This window comes from Eumetopias jubatus, unplaced genomic scaffold, assembly GCF_037043125.1.
Source record: "Eumetopias jubatus isolate StellerSeaLion01/CBP00866 unplaced genomic scaffold, mEumJub1_p1.0 scaffold_7, whole genome shotgun sequence".
NCBI classification, from domain to species: domain Eukaryota; kingdom Metazoa; phylum Chordata; class Mammalia; order Carnivora; family Otariidae; genus Eumetopias; species Eumetopias jubatus.
Window position 1 is genome coordinate 25,665,391 of NW_028274813.1, and position 27,473 is coordinate 25,692,863.

The 27,473-nt window shown below is 51.1% G+C and overlaps 1 protein-coding gene across 4 annotated transcripts in view; it reads right to left on the minus strand.

Moving 5' to 3' along the window:
• ESRRB (estrogen related receptor beta) overlaps positions 1-27,473 on the minus strand; it is a 105,308-nt gene that overhangs the window by 26,126 nt on the left and 51,709 nt on the right. The window contains exons 1-3 of one of the 4 annotated variants that reach the window (XM_088025025.1): positions 27,008-27,024; positions 25,484-25,893; positions 7,786-7,902 (exon numbers count right to left, since the gene is read on the minus strand). In XM_088025025.1, the coding sequence (XP_087881151.1) occupies positions 7,786-7,902; positions 25,484-25,880 (514 nt within the window). In that variant the 5' untranslated portion in view covers positions 25,881-25,893; positions 27,008-27,024. Of the gene's footprint in view, positions 1-7,785; positions 7,903-25,483; positions 25,962-27,007; positions 27,025-27,473 lie in introns of those variants that run through there. The other 3 variants (XM_088025022.1, XM_088025024.1, XM_088025023.1) reach the window with 3 other exon arrangements.

A 27,473-nucleotide genomic window follows, 5' to 3' on the forward strand; every position in this document is an offset into this window, starting at 1 on the left:
AGTCTTCCTCCTTGGGGACTTAGGGTTGACTGCCTGTAAGTTCTACCAAATTACAGCTGACTCATCTCTATGAAGAGGAAACCACCCAGAAGGTGATGCGGGTACCCAGAGGCTGCAGGTTATGAGGGCATGCTGATGGGTGCCCCAGCACAGCAGAATGCCCTCAGCACTTATCTACACCCCTGCACATGCGGGGCTTCCTTTAATACCTGTCCTGCAGGGGGGTCTGCGTGACAGGTATGCTCACCTTGCTGCCCAGGTCAGGATGGCTCTTTGGGGCTGCCTCTTAGCCTGGTGCCCTAACATAATGGTGAAGAGAGAGTCTCAGTCTCATGCCTCATTCACTAGAAGTCAAGGGAGCCTCGTAGGTGGATAAACCCACACGCTACCTAATATCCTGGGGCTTGTACCAATGGCTCCTGGATGGGTACAATGGTCCTGAATGAGGAGCCCTTGGCCCCTCGTCTATTAAATTATCCATCAGCTGCTCTCTTCTCTAGACCCTTCTCACTCAGGCCATCATATGCCCAAGGGCATTCCAGCAAGCCTGGGTTATCACTGCATTCCCAGCGGCCAAGAAGACTCCAACACTGTGCAAGCAACAGGGCAAAGCTATTTAGACCTATTTAGACCTATTTAGACCTCCCCGTCCTTTCCCTTACTCTTTTCTCCCCTTTGAGGAAAAGCTACAGGCTTTGCTACTTGGCCAAGCTATCTACACTGAGTTAGAATGGGCTTCTTAAAAGGAAGTCTCACATAACCAAGGAGACTAGCTACCACTCAGCTCAGTTATTTACTAGCAGCGTGGCCTCGGGCAAATTAAACTCATCATACCAGGCACGGCCAATAGTTGTCAGCTGTGCCAATGCCTTCCACTTCCTAGTCTGTGGCAGACATTGCTAATCGCTCACAGCACTCTTGCCTACCAATCCCAATTGTGCCTACGCCTTTGGATCATGCATCTAGGCAGTCACTCGCCACCCCACAACTGACGGTGCAACTAAAGGCAATTTACCATCCAGGAGCCTGAATTATTTCTCAGGTTCTATCTCTAAAAACTCTGGTTCTGTAATCATAGGCCTTAATCTGACTTCAGGTACCTCTTAGGTGGGCTTCAGGGGTTCTGTGACGCTCCTAAAATTGTCTGCAAAATTTTATGTGCAAGTACTTGTGTGTGTTTTATGGCAGAATTTTCACTGGATTTTCGAAGGAATTCATGGATCTCTAAATCAGTAACAACTGGATTAGAGGCTGTCACCGTAAAAAGCAGGCAAACAAGCAAATGAATAAATAATTTCAAGTTGGGAGAAGTTCAACAAGGAAGTAAACAAAAGGATAATGTAAGAAAGGAAGTGGGAAGAGAGGCCTTCTGAGATGGCACGTAAGTGTGGGCTGCAAGGGTGAGGAGCCAGCCATGGGGAGGGCATTCCAGGCAGGGGAACAGCCCAAAGCTCGTAGGATGGGAAAGAGTCTGTCATGCTTGAGGATCAAAAGTAAACCAGTAGGGCTGGAGCAGAGTGAGCAGGAGTGAGGGGCCAGGAGAGAAATGGGACCGGATGATACTGAAAAGGGAGGAGGGGCTAGATCACACAAGGTCTTGAAGACCAGTAAAAAAATAAAGTAGAAAAACAGGGAAAAGGCTCAGGCAAGCACCTCACAGAAAAGGAATCCCAAGTGGCTAGTATGCATATGAAATATGCTTATCTGATAGTGGAGAGAGTACAGATCAAGGTGATAGTAAGACACCAGTTCACGCACACTAGCAAAAATTTAAAAAGCGTTGGTGAGGATATGGAGCAACCAGAACGCCTAAACACGAGTAGGTAAGTCAGCACAACCTAATCAAAAACAGTTTCATATCATCTGATAAAGCTGAAGATGCACATACCTGGCACTTCTACCCCCCAGGCCTGAAATCCCTTACACACGAGCACCAGGGCACCAGGGCATATGAGACACTGCTTCCTCAGCAGCAGAAAGGGAAATCAAACTCCCCTAAACTCATCCAATGATCCTACAGTGCAGGAGTTTGCAAACTAAGGTCTTTGGGCTAAACCCAGTGCTTTGCCTGCTCATCAGAATACAGCTCTGTTCATTCATTTCATTTCTTCATCATCTGTGGCTGCTTTCGCTCTGGAACAAGGGCGGAGTTCCGTAGCTGCCAGAGGCCTTCCGGCTAACAAAGCCTAAAATATTTATTCTCTGGCTGCCTCCTGCTATATAGCAATGCAAATGAATGAATTACAGCACCATGTAACAAGAGCATTCATCTCAGAAATACCATCTAAAATAACTGAGATGCAGAATATGCATAGTATAATTTCATTTGAAACAAACAACCCCCCCAAAAGACCCGTAAAGATATAAACGTGATAAAACTATTTTAAAAAGCAAAGGAAAAACAATATGAAACCAGGTAAGTTACCTCTGAGGGTAATAAAAATGGGAAAGGGCACAAAGGGAACCTGAAGAATCAGGGTAAATTTTTTTTCTCCTATTGGATGGAAGGTATCCGTATTCTTCATACTTTACATATATTTTTGGCATGTTGATTGCCCACTAAAATACATTATTCCCGTTTTCCAAACCAATAGAGTTTTAGCTGGACACATGGCATCCCACCCAGCTAAAGACTACAATTCCCAGACTTCCTTGCAGAGGTATGGCCATTTGACCAGGTTCCACCAATGGGCTGTGAGTGGAAGGAACACGTGCCACTTCTGGGTCCCATCCTTCCAATGAGCTGGCGAGGCTATGCTTCCTTCTGGCTGCCTGAAAGACGGTGATAGAGTAAATGCTATCAACTCTTTGGGGAAGTTTTGTTGGAAAGGGGAGCAGGGTGAGGTAGCAATAGCTGGATGAAGGTGAAGGGTTAAAATACAGTTGTGGGGGTTTTTAAATTTTAATTTTGTTTTTATAAGGGGAGAATAAAAGTATGTTTGTGTGCTGATGAAAATGATCCAGTAGTGAGCAAGGGTCTGACGATGCTGGAAGAAGAAATGATACTACATGACTGAAGTCCTTGATGACGAAAGAAGAGAGAGCATAGGCAGGGAGACCGGCTTTAGACAGGAGCAGAGATATCTGTAACAGGGGTAAAGACAGGAAACAACAGGTAGGTTTGTGGATTCAACGGCAGGTGGGTAAGAAATTCCCCCACTTGACTGTTTCCATTTTTTTCAAGAAAATGTAAAGCAACATCCTTGGCCAAGGATGGGGGAGAGAGGCCATGGGAGATTCAAAGCTGCCTCTTGGATCACGGAAGAAAATCAGTTCATAGCACGATGAAGAACATCCATCTCCAATCAAGGACTGACATCCTACTTTGTGGTACAACTCCGGGGCTTTCCCTGAAGAGTCGGGAGCAAGATGAAAATGACTATGATTAGGATTCCCATTTTACAGAGGAGGAAAAGGAGGCTGACAGAGATTTAAGTAAAGCACCAGGAGAGCTGATTAGTGGTCACACTGGGGTCTCACTGGGTCTGTATGATCGCCGAACCTGTTATTTCGTGCTTTGGCACACCAAAAGTCCTGCATGAACAGTAATGAGGATTCGGCACAGACAAGATCATCCCCTGTGGCTTCATTCAGTTAACATCTCCCTAACCATCAGGTCATCGTGCCTGAGCGGCCCAGAGGCTGCAGGCCACGTGGAAAGATCTCGTGAGCTGTCAGACTTTGAGTGTGTACTCGCACACGTGCATGTGTGTGCGTCGATGCGCACGTGCGTAAGATGGAAAGTGGTTGTGGGGGGAGGGGACACAAATATACACCAGGGTTCTTGGGCTCTAGTTCAAAACTACTCCCTGAAGTGCCGAAGAGCAGGTTTGTTTCAGAACACTAATGCATTGTGGAAAAGAAAAAAGAACTTTTAAAGGCAAGTCATCTCTCCCATCCTCTTTCTTCGTTCAGAGGGCCAGAAAAGTGGTATTTCTGGCAGGGGCTAGAGGCGGAATACTCTATAAATACAAAGCCATTAAATCCCATGCAGCGGGAACCTGATCGGAGCCTCCTTTTAATTTCCTGACAGGAGCTGGCCACTAACCCAATTACCCAGAATCCCCGCAGGAGCCCTCCCCGCCCGCCCAACAAGCACAAAGACAGTGAGAGCGTATTGCATGGATGTCAGCCCAGCTTTCACCGAAATCAAGTATCTTTTAGAAAACACTTGGGGAAAGGCGGGCAGGGGCCGAGGGGAGGAGGAAGAGGAGGACAGGGAGGCTGCCGGCCTGAGGCAGGTGAAGTGAGGTGAGGAGAAGGTGAGGTTCGCAGGATGAGCCTTCAAGGGAGAGCTGCTGAAAGCCCAGAGCTGTGCTGTAGCATGAGGGCTTCCTGAGAAAGGCAGCAAATGGTTTTCCAGGTTCTTCCACTGAGAGCCTGTCGGGCCACACCTTGCCAGGCTGGGATGGGGAGGAAGGGGAGCGGGCACCCCATCTTTCCCCAGCCTCCGGCCACCCCCGCACCCCTACACGGGGACCAGGACCCGAGTCCCTGGTTCCTCCATGCGAGAGGCCCACTGTGGAAGCTTAAGGAGGAGGAGCAGCTCCCGGGAAGCCTGGAGTCTGCCTTTCAGAGTCAGGTCCGTGTGAGGGAAGGAGGGAGGCAGGGAGCCCGCGCCAATCCCAGGGGCCTAGGCTCCTACTCACGAAGTGGTGGGGGGACAACCAAACAAAAGCAGGAGTCAGGGCAGCTTCCAAGAGCCCCTGCCTGGCAGGGACTCAGGCTCCTCAATGAGGCAAGCTCCTCCTAAGGGGGCTGGTCCCCGTGGAGCTTCTGATCGCAGGATCCCGCCAAGGCTCAGCACTGGGGGGAGGGGGGGGCGGCGGGTGGACAGAGACTAAATGGAGACACTGGGCTTTGTCCACACTCGGGTGTCTTTGTGTCATCCTGCCCCCTCTGGATTTGGAACTGCCAGCACTGGGGTAGGGTGAGGACGGGGAGGGTTCTAGTGACCGCCCCCTCCTCCTCCTCCAGGCAGAGCTCCAGAAAGGGCGTCTCCAGGCTGGGGCCCAGGCAGTTTACCTCAGCACACCTGCCCCGCTCCTGCCAACAGTCTCAGATTCCCCTGGCTGCCACCGAAGAGAGAGGCCATCCTGCACCCTTTCCTGCATCCAAGTCCTGGGCCAACCACAGGGCCATTTAGAGCAGAGGGAGGCCAAGGTTGGGGCCCCACCGTGCCCGTCTTCCCCGAGGCAGAGCTTCTCTCAGGCCCACGTGCCCCCAGCACCCCCACACTGTAGTCTGGGGACACACAGCATCTACTTTGCTTCTCTGAAGTGGCTCGCCGGGTACCTGAGCTGTCTTTGCCACCAGCGTGCACTTGGCCACGCACTTCTCTACTATTAGTGGGTCCCCCTTGTCATTCCCCCGTTCTGGGGGGCCACTAGGAGGTACTCCCACTCTCTTCCCAGTACTGGGTAGTCCCGGAGGAGAGTCTTCTTCAGATAGCGTCCTTGGAGACCAGCAGGGATTTCAAGTGGTGGTCCTCCCTCTTGCCTCATCTCTCCACTCTCCCCTGCTCTCCAGCTCACGGTCCTCCTAGGCCGAGGGCAGGGTGGCCTGGGGTTGGGGCAGACACAGCACAGGGCATGGAGAAGCTCCAGGCTCTGGGTCCAGCTCCCCACAAACTGGCAGGTGGCTAGGGATGGGAGAGACCTCAGGCCCTAACCTCTCTGCAAGACTCAGTTGTGCCATCGTTAAAATCCAGGAGCATATTGGTAGCACGGCAGCTCCCCTCTGCCCTAGGCTCCTCAGATGCTGTGAAGTAAGCAAAGAGAGGCCAAACTACAACCTACAACCAGGAAAGGCCACTGGACGGCTGACCCCCAGCCTGACCTGGCGCCCTCACACCCAGCTTCCCAGAACAAGGTGGCAGCCCTCGTCCTCGGGACTTAGGAGCGAGGAGTCTCTCACTCAAAGACCTAGACACTGCTAGGTTGGTTTCCAGCAGCACATGGAGGAGGAAGTCAAGTGGCCAGCACCAAAGCAGACTGCTGAGGGCCTTTATGCCTCAGTTTCCTCCCCTGTGAACCCCAGGATGCTCTGGAGGAGCAGAACAAGCCTGGTGTAGGAGTCAGGGGACCCAGTTCAGCCACTAGCGTGGGTCACACCCCACACCAGGGTAAGACCAAAATTGTGTAGAATCAAAATGAACTCAACAACCTTTCAGCAGGTCTACGACAGCCCATCTTTAATCTAGAAACAGGACTGTTCTTCAGCTGACCCCTCCCCCTCCGCCAAGAGAGCCGCTCACACGTTTCTAACAGCTGAGTGGCTTCCCCATCTCAAAGGTGGTAAATGAAGCGGCTAACAAAAAATGCAGTTGAAAGGCCAACACGCTATGTGGATATGGGGGTAGTTGAGGAACTGCTTCAGGAGCTTCTGTTTTAGAGGTGCACACACTGGGCTGGGCTGAAGGGGGGTGCCTGAGATAGAAACTGGGGGAGGGGGGTCTCTGATTTCCACAATAAGGTCCAGGTTGTCCTACCAACAAAGCATCTAAAATTCGTGCCTTCTTCCCCTGGTGGGGATGCAAGGAAAAACAATGGGAGGAGTGCCCTGGGGCCCTCAAAGGCTGGGCTGGGCTTCCAGAAGCGCCCTCTCAGTGAGGGACTATGTTCTAGACTTGCTTGCCCCTGCCCTTTCTCTCCCAGCCTCTCCCCATCATGCGATCATCAGCACACACCTCTTTTCCTGCCTCCTTCCACTTCTGGAAAGATCCCAGGGCCCAGAATCATAAAAGCTGATGTGTAAGAACCTCCACCAGCTCCTTCTAAAGCTGGGTTAGGGGAGAAATACACACACACACACACGCACGCACACACACGCACGCACACACACGCACACACACCCCATCCCCCAAAATGGTCCTGAACAAGGGTCATCCATCTGAGCGGATCAACAGGGAAGGTGACAAAGAGGAGCCCCAGAGCAGCGCTGTCCAAATGAGAGCTGCATGTTATTTTAAATTTGCGAGTAGCCACTTTAAAGAAGGTGAAAAGAAGCGGGTGATATTCACATCATACTACTTGTTGTTTCATCCAGTATCTCCAAAATATTATCACCCCAACATGCGATCAGTTTTTAAAAAATAATTACTCCACTGTTTCATTACTCGACTTTTTATCACCCTGGGAAGTCTGGCGAGTGTTCGGAGCCCATGGCCTGCCAGGCCGGCCGGCTCAGCTGCAGAGGCAGGGAAGGAAGAGGAAGGATGGGGTGGCGGGGAACGTGGCGGTGGGGGGGACCTCCACAAGGTGACAGCGATGTCCTGCCCACGTGCAGGAGAGCACAGCAGCCCTGCTCGGGTGAAGAGGACCTGATGTGTCATTCTGAGCTTTAATGTCTCTGCTCTTCGTACGCCCACACTCAGGGCCCCGCCACGCGGGACGGCAGCACCTCAAGCCTACCCCTTCCAGGGTGAACGAGGGGCTTGCCCCAAAAGGAGGTCCTTCCCCAGAGGGCCAAGCCAGCTTTCTAGGGCGCAGGTGGGGTTTCCCAAAGGATCCCGAATGGGGAACTTCCAACACCTGCCTTCCTGACACCCCGCGTCTGCCTTAGGACACTTACAGCTCTGAGGCCGCTGTAAACCTGTGTGCAGGGTGGTGTGTGGGAGACGAAAGGGGGATGCACCCCAGGGAGCAGGGTCCTTCCCTGGGATGTGGGAGGAGACGTCCAGGGTCTGCACTGGCCCGGGGACAGGAACACAGGGGCCTGACACCCCCGGTGGGCAGGAACCCCGGGCCTTGGCGAGAGCATGGCGTGGGTGTGCGGGCCTCTTACCTTCCTTCAGCATCCCCACTTTGAGGCATTTCATGAAGCGGCAGGCCTGGCAGGACTTGCGCCTCCGTTTCGTGATCTCACACTCGTTGGTGGCCGGGCAGCTGTACTCGATGTTGCCTGCAACCAGATACACACAGGGTTACGGGTGGTGTCAAGGGCCCCCACCGCCAACCGAAGGCCAGACCTACAAATGCCCCTTGTCCCAAGGACCCCATAGGGCAGTAGTTCTCAAAGTAGGTGCTCTGAGGTGCTTGTCAAAATCTTTCCAACTCTCTTCAATACAGAGCTCCTCGTCCCGGAGGTCTGTGTGGGCCAGGCAGCCACAGCCTGGAAGAATGGTCACCCCCAGCTCTGAAGGCACCACTGAGCTGGCATTTTATCCCAGAGAACACCCCCCCTTGCGCTGACCAGAATGTAGGTGCAGACCACGAGCCCCTGTGCCCTCCAGCCCGGGGCCCCAAATCATGGGAAAAGCCTCTCAGCAGCTCTGGGCCCACAGGGCCCAGGCCTCTCAGCCTGCTGACCATGAGGAAATCACTTTCCTCTCCTCGAATCTCGGTTTCCTCCTCTGCAAGCCGTGTGGTACCTCCAAAATGAAAGATTAGCAAGACCATGGTTATAAAATTGCTTTAACAACTGTAAAACACTGGGGCACCTGGCTGGCTCAGCTGGTGGAGCATGGGACTCCTGATCTCAGGGTAGTGAGCTCAGGCCCCACGCTGGACGTAGAGCTTACTTAAAAAAAAAATTTGTAAAGCACTACTCCACATTGAGCTGGTGATTATATAACCACAGTTCATTACTACAGAGGGTGTTTGGGATCATTTTCTGTCTCGCCCCTTTAATGAATTATAGTAACGGCTACCATGAACCTGACCCATGCCCCCACTGTTTACATGCTCCATCTCCAGCCACACGGAGATCAGCCCCTGCCATGCAGAAGCCTTACAGGAAAAGCTGATTGAATGAGTCACCTGCTGAATCCTCAGAGCAATCCCATGAAGTAGGTACTGATCCCCATTTTACAGGAGAGGCTGTGGCTGCCTAATAGAGGACAGAGCCTCTGTCCTTTGTACACTTACCTGTCTACAACCACTTAACAAATATGCGTTGTGTAGCTATAAATGCGAAGAGAAAAGCAATGCGAAGGAAAGGGAGCACAGAGGGGCGGGGGGCGGGGAAGACAACTAGAAGGTAAAATGCAAGAGAGCGAGCAACCCCAGTGCTGTTTTGTTTTTATTTGGTCTTCCTGGCCCCAGTCCTGGTCCCAACTGTGAGGTCCTCCAGAGCCTGTGGTTTTCAGAGAACAGACACTGAACTAATGCAAACCTCCTGTTCCCACCCCATCCAGACGCCCACCTGCTGAGGGAGCATGGTGAAGTGACGCCCAGAAGGCTGCCTGCCTGCCACATCCCCCGCTCCTGAGGCCCCGGGACACTCCTTTAAAGCAGGGGTGCTGTCCGGCCCATCTCACCCAGCAAGGACACCCCACACAGAGCAGCCTTGGAAAGGTCACTCCCAGCCTAAGACAGGGCTTAAAGGGGCAGTTCCAGGCCTGCCTGGCCCCTGAATCCACCCCACCCCCAGCCCCAACCCCATCCACTTCAGCAGTTCCAACAGTTACTTCTACCATGCACCTGCTCAGAAGTGGGCCCACCAACGCCCCATTTCACAGACCCAGAAACTGAGACGAAGGGTGCTGAAATGAGTTACTAAAGGCCACAAGGAGTTCCCCGTGCCAGCCTTGCACCACCCTCCCTGCTGCCAACCCAGTAGCTGAGGTGGTCTGGAGAAGTCAGGGAGGGGACTCCTCTCCAGCATCCCTGTGCCTCAGCCTCCTCGTGTGGCATATGGAAAACACTGACTGTTGGATTTTCTGAGAGCCAGCAGGAACCAACTTCTACCCCTGACAAAGTGCTCTGAAGTAATAAAATTGTTGAACGCCAAATGCAAGGTGAGTGCTCCCAAGAGCTTGGTAGCCTTAGCCCCCTTTTGTATTGGTGAGGAAGCAGCTGATTTGCCTGGGGCACCTTAGATCTCCATCAGTCTTACCCCACCGGGCCTCACTTTATCACCTTTCTCCCGCCCACTTCCTGTGGGGGAGGGGAGTCTAGAAGTCAGCCTCCGCACTGGAGGGGGGGGGTCAGGAAGGGGAAAGGATAAAGATTCTGCGTGCCCCTCCCCTCTTTTGTCCAGTGCTATGCCCATCCCTGTCTTAGATTGCTCCGACTTGTGTGACTTCTGGCAAGTAATTTCAATATTCCCATAGGCACGGTAAATTGAAAAGATGAACAGGAAGAAAACACAGATATAAACTAATTCATCCAAATCTATCTTGGCTTGGAAGGAAGGCTCTGTAGAATTTGGTCCCGGCCGCCTTCCTACCCCACTCGTTTCTCTTCAGCCTTGACATCCCTGTTGCTCTCCACAATGATCAGTTCCTGGAACTCAGTGATAACCGAGGCCTCCAGGCCTTTGTTCCAGCTGCCTAGAACACTCCCAGGGAGCTCTCCACCACCTCACCTGGCCGGCCTACACCTCCAGGGCCCACGTAAGATGCTGCTGCTTCTCCTCCCTGTGTGACTCCAGGTGCCCCGCACACAGCAGGTGCTCCATCCACACGGACAAGGGCTCCTCATGAAGCAGCCATGGTTCTGCTTTTCCTATACGGCCTCCTCCCTTCCCCCAACAACTGTGGAAGTGAACACCTTCTTTTCTCCACCTTAGTGCTGAGAGAGGTGAGCGGAGTCCAGGATGAGGCAGAGCAAGGACTTGAACCCAGATGGTCTGGCTCGAGTCTCGCCCTGAACCACTGTGCAGTGAGCTCCCTGCATTCACCTGGCAAGGTAACTCATGCTGCCTTGGGAGGCCACTTGCGTGCTGCCAGCTCTTCACCTCCACCGGTCCCGGCTGCACAGGCAGCTTGACATCCCCCGGAGAAGGATGGGTCCCAGGTTTTGCAGGGTTGTTGCTCGAGCAGGGGGTCAGTAACTGTCTGTCGATTTGGCACTGGTGCTCTCCCAGGACGAGAGGACTGAGCGTTAACAACAAGAACCTGAGCAACATTCTTGACCCCGTGTGTGTGTGTGTGTGTCTGTGTGTGTGAGAGAGAGAGAGAGAGAGAGAGGAAACTCTAATTTTATTTATTTATTTTTGTTCCTTTCAATTTGTTTTATGGCTCCAGCGGCTGGCTGCCAGCAAAGCCAGGCTGGTGGCCTTGCCTTGTAATTTCTGTAAGTGCCTCCTCGATAAAGTGATGAGATTAATTCATCAGAATTCCTGTGGTCTCTGGAGGGCAGTCTAGGAGAGCCGGGAGCAGGGAGGGGCGTCTGTGGAACACACACACACACACACACACCACCAGCAGCAGCAGCAGCAGCACCCGCAGCTGAAGTGTGGCAGGTCTGCAGGTGACCTCTCATAGGACAAGGACACAGCCGATGGCTAGCATAAATTACAGGAGGGTACCCAGTATAGACAGAGGCAGACACTACGTCAGGCAAGTCACGGAACTTCCCTGGGCCCATTTCCTCATCCGTAAAATGGACACAGCACATTCCCCTCTTCTAAAGTTGTGTGATACAGGGACAGAAAGCACGTAAAGGGCTTAGTGAGGTAAACAAACGTGTGTGGGCAAGCAAGGAATCAAGGCTACGGTGCTTATTTTCACACCCAGGAACGGCTGTCAGGGTAAATGCACCAGAAGACTCTGGGCTAAGTCTTTTCTAGGTGTCAGACGCGAGGCCAGCCACCGGTTCTGACATTTAAGAACCTCAAGACTGGTGGTGGCCTCAGAGCTGGTGCGCCTGCAGCGGAGGGGAGGCAGGAATGCCCGGAACCTGATCTGCACTTCCGTGTGACCTCTGACCTCAAGGCAGAGGGGAAATCCCCACCATCAGCTCTCTTTGATCCTGTGCCCCAGAAGGAAACCCCAAGGGCATCCCCATCAGCTGTCCCTGAACAGCTGCAGGCAGCCGGCTGTCCTCTTGAGGGACTCAGGGGTGGTGCGCAGAGCTCAGACAGAGGGCTCCCGGGAGGACGCCTGTCTCCAAGGCGGCTGGCTAATGTCTGGAGCCTGAATGGCCACCACTTAGGTCACTGCTGTGGAAGGGCTGGGATGGTAGTCACTTGGTTCCCGCCCCCTGTTTATCTCACTTCTGGGGGACACAGACTTTTTCTTCTCTGTGTGGCCCACTGCCCTCAACTCCGCACCCTTCCCTCCTCCTTCAACGGCTCGCCGGAGGATCTCATTCCCACCATGGGCTCCCGCTATCACATACATACTTGGTAAGGATCAGCAGCAAAAGACGCTGCCAGCATCCATCTGGCTGCTGGATATTTCCACGCGGAAGTCCCTCACACTTCAACTGAACCCATCCTCACCCAGTCTGCTCCTCTCACTGTGACCCTTTGGTCAGAAACTGAGGTGGCATCCTGGATTCTTCCCTCTCCTTCGGTCCTAAGGTCCTTCTCATCCCACTCGGTTCATATTTCATCGTTCCCTCCCCTCTGGCCACAGCGCGTCCTCATACTCATCACCTCTTGCCTCACGTCTGTCTCCAGGTCCCATTCCAGTTTACCCCCACACCGCCCCTGGAGCGATGTTAATAACCTTCCTGTGCAAAACTCCTCCAGCATGGCATGCTGAGTGGCAGCACGAGAGTGAGAACTATCGCAGAAGAATGAACGAAGTGAAAACCAAAGTAGCTAGGGGCGCCTAGTTGAGTTGGTTGAGTGTCCAACTCTTGATTTCAGTTTGAGTCGTGATCTTGGGGTTATGGGGTTGAGCCTTGAGTCAGGCTCTGTGCTGAGCATGGAGCCTGCTTGAGATTCTCTGTCTCTCCCTCTCCCTCTACATCCCTCACCCCCTGCCATGCACTCTCTCTTTCTAAAAACAAAACAAAAAACCAAACAACCAAACAAAAAAACCAAAGTAGCCAAAGAGGGGGCTCTAGATGACAAGCCATTTGTACTGCAGAACCTCAGAAAGCCTCAGGCTTGAAGACTGAAGATACAGCAGAAGATGTAGTGGAGTGTGAGGCTGGAAACGGGAATTTGCTGCTAATCTGTATTTAGGGAGCACTTAGCTACTACTTCATGTGGCCACCAAGGAGTCCTCCACAACCCACCTAAGAGAAGCCAGCTTAATCTCTGGGGAATATGAGCAAGTCAAGTTCTGGACTTAAGGACCCAGACTCTACTGCGGGCAGAAGGGAAGCTAAAGCTGAAAACAGAATGACTAACAGTGAGACCACCCAGCGCACCCCCGGGCCCGCTCCCCAAATTCTAGCAGTCTGTACACTCCACCCTGCACCCAAAGGGGGATGCTCTTTCTATGCTTTTTAATCCCTATTTGCATTTCAGACAGACAGCCAAGGACTACCAATACATTCATAAAAAAAGCCTTCAAAATGTAAGACTAACCAAAACAAATAAATGAGGGGAAAATACGCGGGAAGAAACCAGGACAAGCAGGAAGTAGAAACAGGCTCGCAAAGCAATAATCAGCATACTTATCAACCTGAGGAGAAAAAAAACCACTGCATTCATGAAACAAGAACAGCATGCAATAAAAAGTAAAAAAAAAAAAAAAAAAGTGTATAAAATGGAGCTCATAGAAATTAAAAATACGAAAGCCACAAAAGATTCAGAAGAGCTGAGGAGCTACAGACCAAAAATCCAAGCAATGGACAACACGCTAGAAAAGATGTAAGAATTAGACAGTTGATCCTAGAAACTCAGTATCCAATCATCAGAACTTTTAAGAGAGAAAAGCATGAAGATGAAGAGGAAGTCATCACAAAGGCAGAAATCAAAGAAGAGAGGGAGGGGAAGGGTGGTGGAAATTTCTAAGACCTGAAGAATTTGAGTTTCCAGATAAAAAATAAAAGCCCAGAAGAATGAATGAAGAAAGATCTGGATAAAATTGTGGAGGTGGAGAGCAAATTAGCAGCTGCCAAGGGTCAGGGAGGGGAGAGGGAGGGAGGTGGTTATAGCTCTTCGCAATCTGATTTTCTCTATCTGATGGTAGTGATGGTCACAGGAGTCCATGGAGTGATAAAATTGCAGAGAATTGCAAAGAACTAACACACATACAAAGTGTGTGTACAACTGAGTAAGACGTTATCTTCGGGGGAAACTGGGTGAAAGGTATATGGGATCTCTCCGGGTTATTTCTTAAAACTGCATGCGACTCTTCAATTATCTCAAAACAAAAATACAAAAATAAATAAATAAATAGTAAAAAGACCTACAACACATAACACAGACTTTTATCATAAAATTTCAATCTGAGAGAACAAAGAAAGAGGAGTCTAAAATTTTTCAGGGAGAGTAAAAAAAAGTCAAAAACGGAAGCTGGAGACTAAGATCAGTCACCATTATCTGAAACCACAAAGGAAAAAAGCTCAAAAACACACACACACACACCCCTTGTGCGCATTGCCACTTTTTTTCTTCTTAGTACTCATCGCCTGACTTCATATTTATTCATCTTGTTTCTTATCTGCTCTGTTCACTGAAGTTTCCTCAGCACCCAGAACAGTGTATGCAAAAGTGAGGTCTCAATATACAGTCTCTAAAGGATGACTTGAACTTTTTGAGGGCAGCACCAGAAACTAAGAAAAGCAGCCATGGTGTCATCTGGGGGGAAATTACTTCCAGCCAGTATTTTATACCAAGCCAAGATATAAATCTCATGTGTGGGTTGAAGGCATGAGTAAAGACATTGCCACACTTCTAAGGCATCGACAATTTTACCTCCCTTGTGCCTTTCCAGTATGTGCTCTGCACAACATGCAGGAAGCAAAAAGAGGAAGAGGCAGGATGCAGGAAACAAGAGTATCCAACCCAGGAGAAGAGTCAAGGGCAATGGAGAAGAAATTGGCAGTCAGCAAAGAGACTTAACCAAAAACTGTGATGCAACCATATTGAGACAATGGAAAGATGGGAAATGTGTGTGTGTGGTTGGGATGGGTTGTGTAACTGGAACTAATTCTTCATTGTCCATAACACAAAGTCAAGAAATAATGCCAAAATTGCCAACTCAGTAAACATAGCTGTAAAATCCAATTAGTAACTACAACGATAAATGCTGGAAGAATTTTTTTCTTAAAAGGCTAACTCTGGATCATGAGGGGAGGAAAGAGGATGTGAAGGGCCAGGGACTATTACTTTTCGTCATGAGACTTTGACGTCTATTATACTTTTTAAAACTGTATGCACACATTATTTTGATAAAAGTTACAAATTAAGAATTTAAGCTCAAGAAATTGTCCAACCGCCCCTTATTATGTAAAGAATGAAATCTAACCTCCAAGGCAAAGCCCACCCAACTCTTTATGATCTCCACTTCTGACCCGTCCATTCTAATCTCCCCAATCTGGGCCCTCAGTCTGTAGGCTCCGCAAAACTCCGTGGAACCTCCGAGCCCTTTCCTACCTCCCTCTACCTGAAACCCCTCCTGGCACTCTCCCACAACCTTGGATCTCCGCTCCTGATACCATCTTCCCTTTTGTCCCGGGTAGGTGTACAAGATGCTTGCCCCCCACCCAGGCCGCATCCACCACCCTCCACTTGAAGCAACCAGCTGAGTGTTTCAGAATCAGGATTTTGCATGTTGTCTTCCTTCTAAGCTATGTGTTTATGGATACAGGTTGTTGGGTCTTTCATTTTTGTATCTCAAGTATAGTGAGCCTGGCTCCTGAAAACATATATTGATCAAAGCAAATAAATTGAGGGGGACGCCTGGGTGGCTCAGTCTGTTAAGCATCTGCCTTTGGCTCAGGTCATAATCCCAGGGTCCTGGGATCAAGCCCCTCCATCCGGTTCCCTGCTCAGCGGGGAGTCTGCTTCTCCCTCTGCCCCTCCCCCTGCTCATGCTATTAAAAAAAAAAAAAATTGAAAGCCAAGAACCTCCACCTAGAAAACCTTAGAATTCAGCAGTGATCCGTCAGTTGTCGAATGCAATCGCCTCCTCCAGGACCCCCCACCCATCCCCTCAAATCCTTCCCGGAACAGAGGACGCCTAGCTCTTAAAACTCCTCTGTTAGATTTCATGCCCCCTCCCTCTGCAGGGACTCTTGCTCAGATCACTCCTCTCCTCATCACATTGACTCTACGGTGCTTCTGATGGTAAGACTGCACCATTATTTTATGTAGCATCATGAAAGAAAGGAAATCTGCCCATCAAACTGGCTGTGTTCCCTTGCCACTGCTATTTTCATTTTCTTTTTATTAAAAGATCTCTTTGAGCTTTACTGGGATAGAGATTTGATCATACAGTATTCCTGCGCGTACATGGAAGAGAAAATAAAGAAAAACAAATTGAAGGTATCGCTAAAAACTTCTCCGAGTGGGACTTTCCTGAATCATTTTTGATCAAAGTCATTGTTTTGGTGTTTTTCCACAGAATCATCCTCTCTGCTAATAAGGGAGCCGCTGTCCATTGTCGTGGGGGCGGGGGGTGCCTCCCAGGTCACTGGCCCCTTTCTGCAAGTTATTTATTTATTTATTTATTTAAGATTTTATTTATTTTTTTGACAGAGACACACAGCTAGAGAAGGGAACACAAGCAGGGGAAGCGGTAGAGGGAGAAGTAGTTTTCCCGCTGAGCAGGGATCCCGATGCGGGGCTTGATCCCAGGACCCTGGGATCATGACCTGAGCCGAAGGCAGATGCTTAACGTCAGAGCCACCCAGGCGCCCCCCTTTTTCAAGTTCTGATGTGCGTGGGAGGCAGGGGCAACCGCCTGAGTGACCAGCACGCGGCCCCATCCAGAGAAGCTCCAGCAGGAAACGTGCATGTTGCAACAGAGGCAAGATGGGACTTCCCAGTCTCCTTCCGAAGCTCACTCTTCCCTTCTTCGGGCTGCCCCCCACCCTCAGAAGAGCTTTCTCTAGAATAAGCTCTCCTGGAGGGCATATTACATCAGATGGCCGGGCCCTTCCCCCCAGTCTCAGATTAGAGGCCTGGGTGGGGCTGGAAATGTGCATTTCCAACAAGCTCCCAGGTGCTTCTGCTCTGGGGACCATCCTTTTGAGAACCATGGCCTGGAAGATCTCATTAGACTCCAAACCCCACTCAGATTCCACTCTTGAGCTCTAGGCCCCGTTTTCCAACTCGCCAGGGTTAAGACCTGTGAACTGATCAACTCAACAATCCCAAACTTTGTCCATGACCCCGACCCCTTGCTCCCAGCTGGCCCTTCTCCACCAGGAAAATTCATCTAGGTCTCCTCGCCCCCGATAACCTCACCATCCCCCTAGCAGCCTAAAATTGAAACCTAAGGGTCCGTCTCAATCCAGCCAGTTTTTTAATTTTATTATGTTACGTTAATCACCATACATTACATTAGTTTTTGATGTAGTGTTCCATGATTGTTTGCGTGTAACACCCAGCGCTCCATGCAGAACGTGCCCTCTTTAATACCCATCACCAGGCTAACCCATCCCCCCACCCCCCTCCCCTCTAGAACCCTCAGCTTGTTTCTCAGAGTCCATAGTCTCTCATGGCTCGTCTCCCACTCCAATACCCACCCCCTTCGTTCTTCCCCTCCTGCTATCTTCTTCTTCTTCTTTTTAACATATAATGTATTATTTCAGGGGTACAGGTCTGTGATTCATCAGTCTTACACAATTCACAGCACTCACCATAGCACATACCCTCCCCAATGTCCATCACCCAGCCACCCCACAGCCACTGTTCTTTTTATACTGAATCCACTTCCAGAAGTTTCTCCGGCCTAACCTCTCCCTTTAACCCTCCTGCCCCTGCTGGCTGGGAGGCCTCCAGCTGGACGGTTACCCGGATCTCTCCCCTGGACTATGAAAACCGCCTCCTGACCAGACTGCCTGCCCCTAGACTCTCCCACTTCCAGGCCATCTCCCCTGAATTATCTTGCCAGAATTACCTTGCTAAACGGAGATTGGATTAATCCCCTGCTCAAAAATCCCTTCAATGGCTTCCTCAAAACAAAATGTCTTTACGGGTTATCATATACCAGGCACTAAGCCGAAAACTTGACACACAGGTCTCATTAGATTTCTGCAATCTGCAAGAACATTCCAGCGGCAGAAACTCTTTTATCAGCCCCTTTAGTCCCGTTTCCTTGACAGGGAAATGAAGGCCCAGAGAAACTAAGTAACTTGACCAAGTTGACCAAGAAAGGAATTGCCGAGTTGGGATTCTAAGCCTTTCCCCGTCTGTCCTCTGCCACTGAGCCCTGCCTCCCTAAGCCTCCCTGGGCCCCACTCCTGCTGTCTTTCTACCAGGCATGTTCACCTTTCACTGCTGCTTGCATGGCCTTCCAGACGCCGTCCCTGCCCTGACTGGGCTGTCTCACCTGACTTGCACCCTGGCTGTGTCTCTAAAAAGAGGAACTGTGATTTGCTTTTCCTCTCATTGCCCCAGTGCCCTGCAGACCACACACCATCTGCAGGTTTAATGGACTCTTTGTGTACAGATGAGGAAACTGAGACCAGAGGACCCAATCCCCTGCCCAAGGTCAGCCGGCTGGTCAGGGGCAGGGCTGGGACGGCAACCCACTCCTGACTCCCACTCACTGCTGGCTCTGTCTCTGCAGCCCCCTTGTCTCGTGTCCCCTGGGTTTCCCAGTCTCATTCTCCAGGACAAAAGGCCTGGAGGCGGTCCAAGGCAGGATAACCATCAATCATCTCCCTGCGCCCTTCCTGGGAGAGTTTCCTTCCAAGCCTGCATCTGGGCCCCCAGTGAACAGAAGCAGTGCCTGCCAGAGCTCTCTTACTTGCTCTCCTCATCTTAAGTCACAGACCCAGGAGCTGCTCCAAGGGCCTCCGGGTGACCTGCTAAGTTGGCCACATGCCCTGGGGACATAGGAAGGGGTACAGGGTGGCTTTACCCTTCCCACAGCAATGTGTTCATTTACTCATCAACAGCTTCCACTCCATCTAGAAGAAAGTTCAAGTGCAGCACTCCCCATGCCCCTCGCCCTCCAGGGCCTTCCCCAGCCTCCCCAGCCTCCCCAGCCCCATCTCCTTCCCTCCCACCAGCCACCCTGGCCCTCTTTTTGTCCTGAGACACATCACTGTTTCCTCTGTCTGGAGGGCTGGCCCCAGGATTCTTCCATGTCCTTTGCCTAAGCTCAATGTAAGGCAGGCGTGTCCGCCCCACAAACATTGTCCTTTCGAAAAGAAATTGCTTAATATCCGAGCCTTTGTGACATCTAACAGAGGTGCTACGGCCATCACTTTATTTTGACCGACCATGATGACGGAAGCCCCACGGCCCCAAGGAGACCTCAACCAGTGCTAGTCATCCCACTGAATCAGTAACAAGGGGGTAAAGAAATGTCACGTAAATGTGGTTATTCCCGGGAATAAGACCTCACAATTACAAATGCTGAGTGCCAAAAGCCGTTAGAGCACCTAATACATCGTGGCAATCAGGATTGTAAACCGACACAAAAAAAGAGCTGTCCTAATGGTCTGGGAACCGGACTTAGAGCTCAAAGTGAAATTAAGTGAAATTTTTAGGAACAGTAGCACGTATCTACTCATAAAATTTCAAGTAAGATGGAAGAAAAGACAGTGTGCTCTGAAAAACTGTGTTAAATGACTCAAGAAGTGGCCCCTAGAAAAGGCAAAGGTGCTTTAGTCAAAGGTCCATGTGAGAGGTTTGATAAACCTTGCTTCACAAAATGTGAGAAGGAAAAGTTTTTCAAAAAAACATAAGTGTTTTACATAATGTGATTTGAAACATACAAGTATAACTAAAATTAACACATTGTTTTAAGTAGACATTTGACTAGTTTATCTAGATCCCTGCCAAGTTCACGTATGCAAATTGGCCAGACTTGTTTGGTTCGTCCTCACTGGGAAAAAAGGCGGATCACTGTGGGCATTACCTTCTATGGAGACACACTGAAAACTTCCTAGGTACCAGGCCCTGTTGGAGGATGTGGGGTTCAGCAAAAATCAAAGTAGATGCAACCCTATTCCTTAGAAGCTTACAATCTTCCTAGGGAAACAGTCAAGTCCTGGCAAAACCCATGCTGTGTTCTAAGTGTTGTAGATGGGGGGCGGGGGGTGCAGAAGGTTTACAGGAGCATCTGGGAAGGGTGCCCCCTAGGCCAATTCAGAGAGAAGGAAGTGCGAGAAGACTTCCGGGAGGAAATGCCAGCTAACTGGAGACCTAATAGACAAAAGTAGGAGCTAGAGGTTGGGGGAGGCAGAATAAAGGGAAGAATAATTGATGGCATGCAAGCAGTTCTGGGAACTGGAAAATAGAGCAGTCAGGCCAGCCCACAGCCTGTAGGGAGATTGGCAGGGGATGAGGCTACCAGGTCAACATGGGGCAATCCCAGAGGACATCCTCAGTCACATTCTGGAGCTTCCATTTACCCACAAGCAAGACAGAAGAGTGCCATGTTCAGATGTGTTCAGAATGGTCTCCCTAGCAGCACTAAAGAAAGCAGACTGGGAAGGGCTGAGCCTGGCAGCCGGGAGACCGGACTAAAAGCTACTGTGGTCAGTGGTCAGTGGCTGCCTGGAATAGATCAGGGCAAATGGAGAGAAGCATCAGGGCAAAGGACACAAAGGAAGGAGACTGCACACAAAACGTGGCTGCTGGGATGTTGGTTTGGGACTGGGGGCAGGATAAGACCCACTTCCGGCCTGCACACTGGGGGAGCGACGACTGGAGCATAAGGAGGACCATCTGACTGCAGAGACACAGCTTCTGTTTAGGAATTGTTGCATTTGGGGTGCTTCCGGGACACCCAAGTGGAGATGTTCCTGAGGTGTCAAAGGCATTGGAGTGGGGCAGGGAGGTTGATATATGAGCTCTGGAAATGGGACTCATCCGGATTCCAGAGGCAACTGGACCACGGGGCAGGACATCCTGGGCCCACACGGTGGGGCAAGACCTGAGACAAGGAAGGTAAGGGGGGGGCTAGAAGATGCAGGGCGAGGGGATGTGGATGCTGTTTTGTTTTCTTCATTTTAGACTGGAGATACTAGAGGTATTTAAATGCAGATGGAAGGAAGGAGACCAGAAAGTGAGAAGATAAAAGAGAGGAGACAGTGGGTAGGAGAGTCTCTAGGAAGTGGGGAGGCGGTAGGACTCAAAGCCTGGGAAGAGCAGAGCCCGGGGTGGGAGATCTCTCCCAGCCATTGGCGGGCAACAATGTATAGATCAGTGACTGAAGGCACCACAGATGCAGGGGGAGAGTGGACAGGTCCGGTGGCATCTTCTATCTTCCAGTTTCTTCGTGGGACAGGAGGCAAGGTGATGGTCAAGGTTTGGGGATCCAGCTTGGAAAAGTCCCCCAGGTGGCTCCCCCAAAGGCCACCTCATTACTTTGATACCCATTACAGAGGTTTTCACTACTGTGAAGTCAGTATCATCATCCAGAAAGGGGCTCCATCTCTCAGGGTCAAACTCCTATCGCCCAAAGTCCGAAACCTGATGTGTAAGCCCAGGGACGCACATTCAAGTACAAAGAGAAACTGGTGTGCCTAACCAGCAAGTTCACTCCAAGCAGAGACCTACAGGGGAACTAGATCATAATCAGAAAGATGTTAATCACATCAACGGAACGTTTAATGACATCAGTCTGTCCCCAGGCTGACTCCCGGTTCCTAGGAGTGGTGCCTTGGCCAAAGTCTGCCTTTTTTTTTTCTATGCCTCTGGGGCTGATCAATCCTCTCTGATGCGCACATTTTTTTCTTTAGATATGCTAGTAAATTCAGTCAGATTGAGGGTTATCTCCTTTGCCATGGAGCCACGGTGTCCCTTCAGGAAGGTGCCTCTTTCGTGGCTAAGTTCATCTGTGCAGGGTGTCATCATCACCTCTAGCACCGACAACAAATGCACTTTCGCCTAGAAAGGGGCAGGTGATGCGCTCTGGCACTACTCCGGGTTGACTCTAAGCCCCCTGAGGGCAGAGGGACTGCGCCTACCTTGTTCAGTGCTGTCTGTCATGCAAAGGAGTGCAAACTGTTTCTATAAATGGCCAGACAGTAGATGTTCTGAGTTTTGTAGCCAGAAGGTCTCTGTGGAAACTACTCAATTCCGCTGTTGCTGCGCCTAAACTGGACTACGTAAATGAATAGGTGGGGCAGTGTCCTAATCCAGCTTGACTGACAAAAGCAGGCTTCAGCCTGGAGGCTGTGCTTAGCCCACCTCTCCAGCGGCAACCCCCCAAGCACCTAGCACAGCCAAGCGTAAGTATTTACAGAAAAGAAATGGTTGGGGGCGCCTGGCTGGCTCAGTGGAACATTTTCACTCTTCACCTTGGGGCTGTGAGTTCGAACCCCACTCTGGGTGTAAAGATTACTTAAAAATAAAATCTAAGAAAGAAAGAGAAAGAAACAAAAGAAAGAAATGGGTATCTTGTTTTTTCCTTAAGTCTACCATGACATCCTTGTTTTTTTTAAGATTTTATTTATCTATCTGAGAGAGATCTATTTGAGAGAGAGAGAGAGCACAAGCAGGGGAGAGGGGCAGAGGGAGAGGGAGAAGTAGGCTCCCCACTGAGCAGGGAGCCCAACATGGTGCCCGAACCCAGGACCCTGGGATCATGCCCCGAAGTGAAGTGAAGGCAGTCACTTAACCGACTGAGGCACCCAGGCGCCGCTATGACATCCCTGTCTCTATAAACTTCTTCCCATATTCATATAACCACTGAAGTGAGAGACTGAAGTGATCTGAGGAGGGAGGTGAAAGATGAGCGAGTACGAGTTTCAGAGCTTTTCAAGCATTCACATAAATTCATGAATGCATCATTCTGTGATGGAAGGCCCTCAGCCCCAAGTGATCAGACTTAAAAAAAAAAAAAAAATGGCTTGAATATCCTCCTTAAATTGGGTAGGTGCTTAGGGGACCATAAACTGGTTTGGAGCCTAAGGCCAAGCCTACAACCTCATGTGCTCCAAGCCTTAAGACTCCAGCGTCTTGAGAGCAGGTGCCAGTGTCTCTCTCTCCTGCTTCCACCCCGTACCTCAGAGCATGCACACGGTTCCCACTTGTCTCTGAGGTCATTCAATAGGTCACGGTCTCCTCTTTATCCTTTACGCTTCCAAATTTTCTACAGCCATCAGGTCCAGAAACAACAAAGTCAAAATCAATGTTAGACCAAAACCAAAGAGTTAATAAAAATCACCAGAGCAAGCCATCAGCTTTAGAGAGTGTACTTTTTCCCTGTTCTAGGTAGAAACCTCTTCCTGCTGCTAAACAAGACCCAGGACTTGTGACAAAAGAGGCAAGAGCAGTTCAGTCCTGATGGCACTAAATGCTGTTTGTCCTCTGAGTTCTAGGAAAAGATCATTATCCTCTTCGTGGAACAAATAATTAAGACTATTTACAAACCCTTCATCACGTGGGCTCTTGACGTGCTGATGACATTTGCAGCACCCAGGCCTCTGCTGAGTCTACACCAGCCTCTACTTTCAAAAAATTTGATCCAGAACCCCTCTAGCTCAGAGCAATATGGAGTGAAGAAAATGGGACCGTCCCCTAAAAAGCCATTTTTCAAAAACTGGCCTCGAAGAATCTAAAATAATGGCAACCTTACCAAGACCACCTCCTGATGGGGGAAGAAAACGTTGCTTTCTCCATAACTTAATTTGGTTTAAACATCTCCTGTTTATTTGTCAGATATCCAATGATACTGACTGGCTATGAGCCCAGAGGTTTTCAACCCTGGCAGAGGCAGAAGACTTAGAATGACCACACAGTGCTTTTCAAATACAGAGATTCCCGGGCCTCCTCCCAGACTCAGGGGTATGAAGCCGGCAGGGACCAGGATGTGTTCATTCACCGTGCTGGAGGCTAGCATAGTGCCTGATGTGAACACACTCAGTAAGTATTCGCTGAAAGCACTGTGTATCATGGCTCCTTCTGGGGAAGGTACAAGGAACCAGAGTCTGCGGTTTTAGGAAAATGTACTTTTTACTGCTTTACTCTTTTCTACTGGCTGGTTCATTTAAAAAATATTAACTATAACTAAAATAGCTAAAATAATTTAAATCCTAAGTCAATAATTATACTGTTTTACTTAAGTATATGTCATTACAAAAGCCAGGTCGGTAAGACAAATTATGTGTCTGTTGGCTTAGTAATATGTCCCAGGAGGTATCGTCAAAGTGAAAATAATACTTGGAAGCATTTATTTAGCACTTACGAGGTGCCAGGCAATAATCAAAGTGCATTATTACATACTAATTCACTTACTCTTCTTTTAACAGTTCTATGTGAGGAAGGAATGACAGCATCTCACCTTACTGAGGACAGAAGCCCAGGGAGAAACTGAGGAAGCATGCCCAGGGGCATTCACCTATATAAGGTAACCGATGGAGCGGTCTGACCCAGGGACCCAGGTGGATAGTCACTACACCGCAACGTCTCAACTAATAGGTAGAATTGGAAACGTGAGGGCCGATCCTAAGGCCCTCAACTGATTTAATAAATACATCGTCACAAGAAATTTAAACAAATATTTGTTGAATGAATAAACTGCAAGTCATCCCAGGAAAGCTCAACCTGACTCTTTCAAAAGTGAAATGGGAAAGGGGGGGGGGAGAGGACACCCTCAGGACAGCCAGGCAGGGCCAGAGCCAGGACAGGTGCCCCCTGGGTTTTGTCCAGTCTGGTTACGAATTCTGTTCCAGGGAAATGGCATCAGCTCGTCTCAGTTACGTGCACGAGGAAGGCTTTTGTCTATCCAGCGACAGCACCTAGAACAAGGGCTGGAGCTTAGTAGGTGCTCAACAGAAACTTAACTGAATGAATGGCGCAAGTGCTCTACTCATGGCCTGCTGCATTAAGAGTCTTGCCTACCCAGCGCCAGGCTGCTCCTCTGGGCTGGCCCCTGTGCCATGAACTTGGTAACAGCTCTGTGAAGGTGGACCCACCACTATCCCCCATTTCCCTTGGGGTGACTTTACAGAGGGCACCCACCAGGGCTCCTGCACACCTTCCTAGGCCTAATCACTCATGTACCCCCAGAGAGGCAGCCACCCTCATGGCCATGGGAGCAGGATTCAGCGGATACACAGATGCACTGTAAAAAGCCCTTGAAGACAGGCCACGCTGGGATCAGACAGGGTGAGTGGGCTTCCCTTGCTCTGTTGGCCTCTTTCCCAATTAAGAAAATCATGTTTCATCTGTGTATGAAAAAGATCAAAACAGGGGCGCCTGGGAGTCTCCGTCAGTTAAGCGACGGCCTCTTGGATTTCTGCTCAGGTCGTGATCTCAGGCATCATCATGAGATCGAGCCCCACGTCGGGCTCTGCACTCAGTGGGGGAATCGGCTTGAGATTCTCCCTCTCGCTCCTCCCTTCCACACACCCGGCCCCCCCAAAAAAGAAAACGATCAAAACACAATGAGGGACAACCCTTTCTATTGCAAGGCGTCTGCAACTGCAGGGCAAAGAACACGTTTCTCCCCCCAAATCAAATTTTAGGGACACGCTCTTAACAGTGCTCCCCCTATCAGCGAGGGGCACACGTGTGGGAGGCATTTCCATGGATTTTCTTGGGGTTTTCTGGGGCACCGCATGGGCGTGTCTGCTGTTTCCACGACAGTCCTGGAGTTTAGAGTCTCGCCCGGAATCCCGAAGGAGAAACCCTAGGAACCGCTGCCGTCCCGGTGCCTGGCCCTGACCGGGCAACTGGCGGGCATCGCCCGGTTTCCCGCCACCCCCGCCCTGTCTGCACGCACCTTGGATGGTCCTCTTGAAGAAGGCCTTGCAGGCCTCGCAGGAGGCCACGCCGTAGTGGTAGCCGGAGGCAATGTCGCCGCACACGAGGCACAGGCGCTTGGGGATGGCGTTGAGCATGTACTCGCACTTGATGGCCGAGTCCTCCATGAGGCCGCCGGCACAGTCCTCGTAGCTCTTGCGGCACGGGGTGCCCCCCAGCGCGGCGCCCGCGAACATGGGCGGCGAGTCCAGACCATTGGCGTGGGCGCCCAGGGCCAGACCGAAGCCACCGCTGGCGTCGGACGACCCGCTGGGGCTGTGGTGGCTGAGGGCGTCGATGCCCGAGGATGGGCTGGACGGCTCCGTCTTGATGAAGGAGCCGCAGCTGGAGCCCAGGTGCCGGTCGTCCGCGGACATTCTGTTCAGCAGCCTGCGGACACAGAGCGCGGGCAGGTCAGCTCCGCCGAGGGTGCGGTGGGTGTGACACCCGCCCCGGGAATTAGCTTTGGGCTCCGGGCACCAAGTGGGCGGGGTGGCTGGGAGGGACTCAATGCTAAGGCGTTGGTGCGATAAAATGCCGGCCCAGAAGGTCAACTGGTCAGGACGCCGCACAGCCCAGAGCAAGTTTCTGGCATTACCCCCGAGAACCTTCTGAGTCCTCAAAGAAAAAAAAGGAAAAAACGATGTTTGATCAAGAAACTTCAGATTAGGCACCCCAGCTCTCTGCACATTGCTGGCAGGAGGGTGGCAGAATTCAGACAAAATAGTTGGCCGACCTTCCTGCACGACAAGACCACATGGTGGCTACAGGTGAAAGTCTGGGTGTGCCGGGCCCCAGACTGGACACCTTCAGTGCAGTGACCTGATAACCCATTTCACCCAGCCCCACTGGGGCTTCCGGTAAGCCCAAGCTTGGAGCTTTCCCCATGGGCCACCATTACCGAGACTGGGCCTAGAGATGCCAAGCAAGGTACCTGGCCAGGGCAAGAGGCAGGGCTGGTGACAAAAGGCTGCCCCCCGGGGTTTGCCTCTGGCCCAGGGCACATTTGGAAAGTGGCTCTAGGCCCCCTCCCCCCTGTCCCTTCGTAGTCCTTCAGCAGGCTGGCTTCCCAGTGCCACCTGGCCCCAGAGACTATGTCTCCGTGAGGCAGCATGAGGGGGCCTTCCAACCCCAGCTCTGTGCATCCCCGGTAACTTCTTAACCCTACATTTCAAGCTCTCGGCATCCCTGCCTCACCCCCAGAGTCAAGGGAGCACTATCAACATGACCAGATCACTGTGAAGGGTCAAATGTTTCCCAAAATGAAAGTCCCTCCTCCCATGCCAGGTGGGTGAGAAGGCAGGCAAGGTGTGACTCTCCCATAGGGTCCCAGGACAAGGGGAGGAGCCTCTCTCCAAAGGGGCAAGAAAAGCGCCCAGCAGGGTGATGAAGGCGGACGTCTAGGGAAACCCAGCTGCGGCCCACACTGAAGACCTCTGGGGCCAGCCAGGATCTGGAATCAGGAGGCTGGGTCTGGGTCCACGGGTCCCTGACCCGGCCTGGCTGTGTGGAGGTACGGAGGAGCCCAGGGCTTATGTCCACAGAGCAGGTGAAAGGAAAGAGACGAAGTTTCTGGAGAATGAAAAGAGCTGACTGGTCAGTGGTACAGCCCCATCAGCGGAAAGATGGCTACAGCCGGGAGGGAGGGTCTCGGTGCTGGAGGGTCCACTGGGTAGCAGCCACGGTCCTACCTCCAATAATGCTCAGAGGGAGCCCGTTTCCTGGGCAGTCCATGGAGCAAAGGACTGGTCACCACCCAGGGAAGAGGCTGCTTTGTCGTCTCCACGAAGCCCACCCCCACCCCACCAAATGCAATCTCATGATGGGGAGGGGCTTTGCCATCCCTGGTGCCACCGATGATTTCGTGGTTAGTCCACCTCCCGAGGGGTTGTCCCATCCATCTACATTTGAACACGTCCAGAGACAGGGAACTCGTTGCCCCACAGGCAGTTCTAATCAGAACCTGGGAT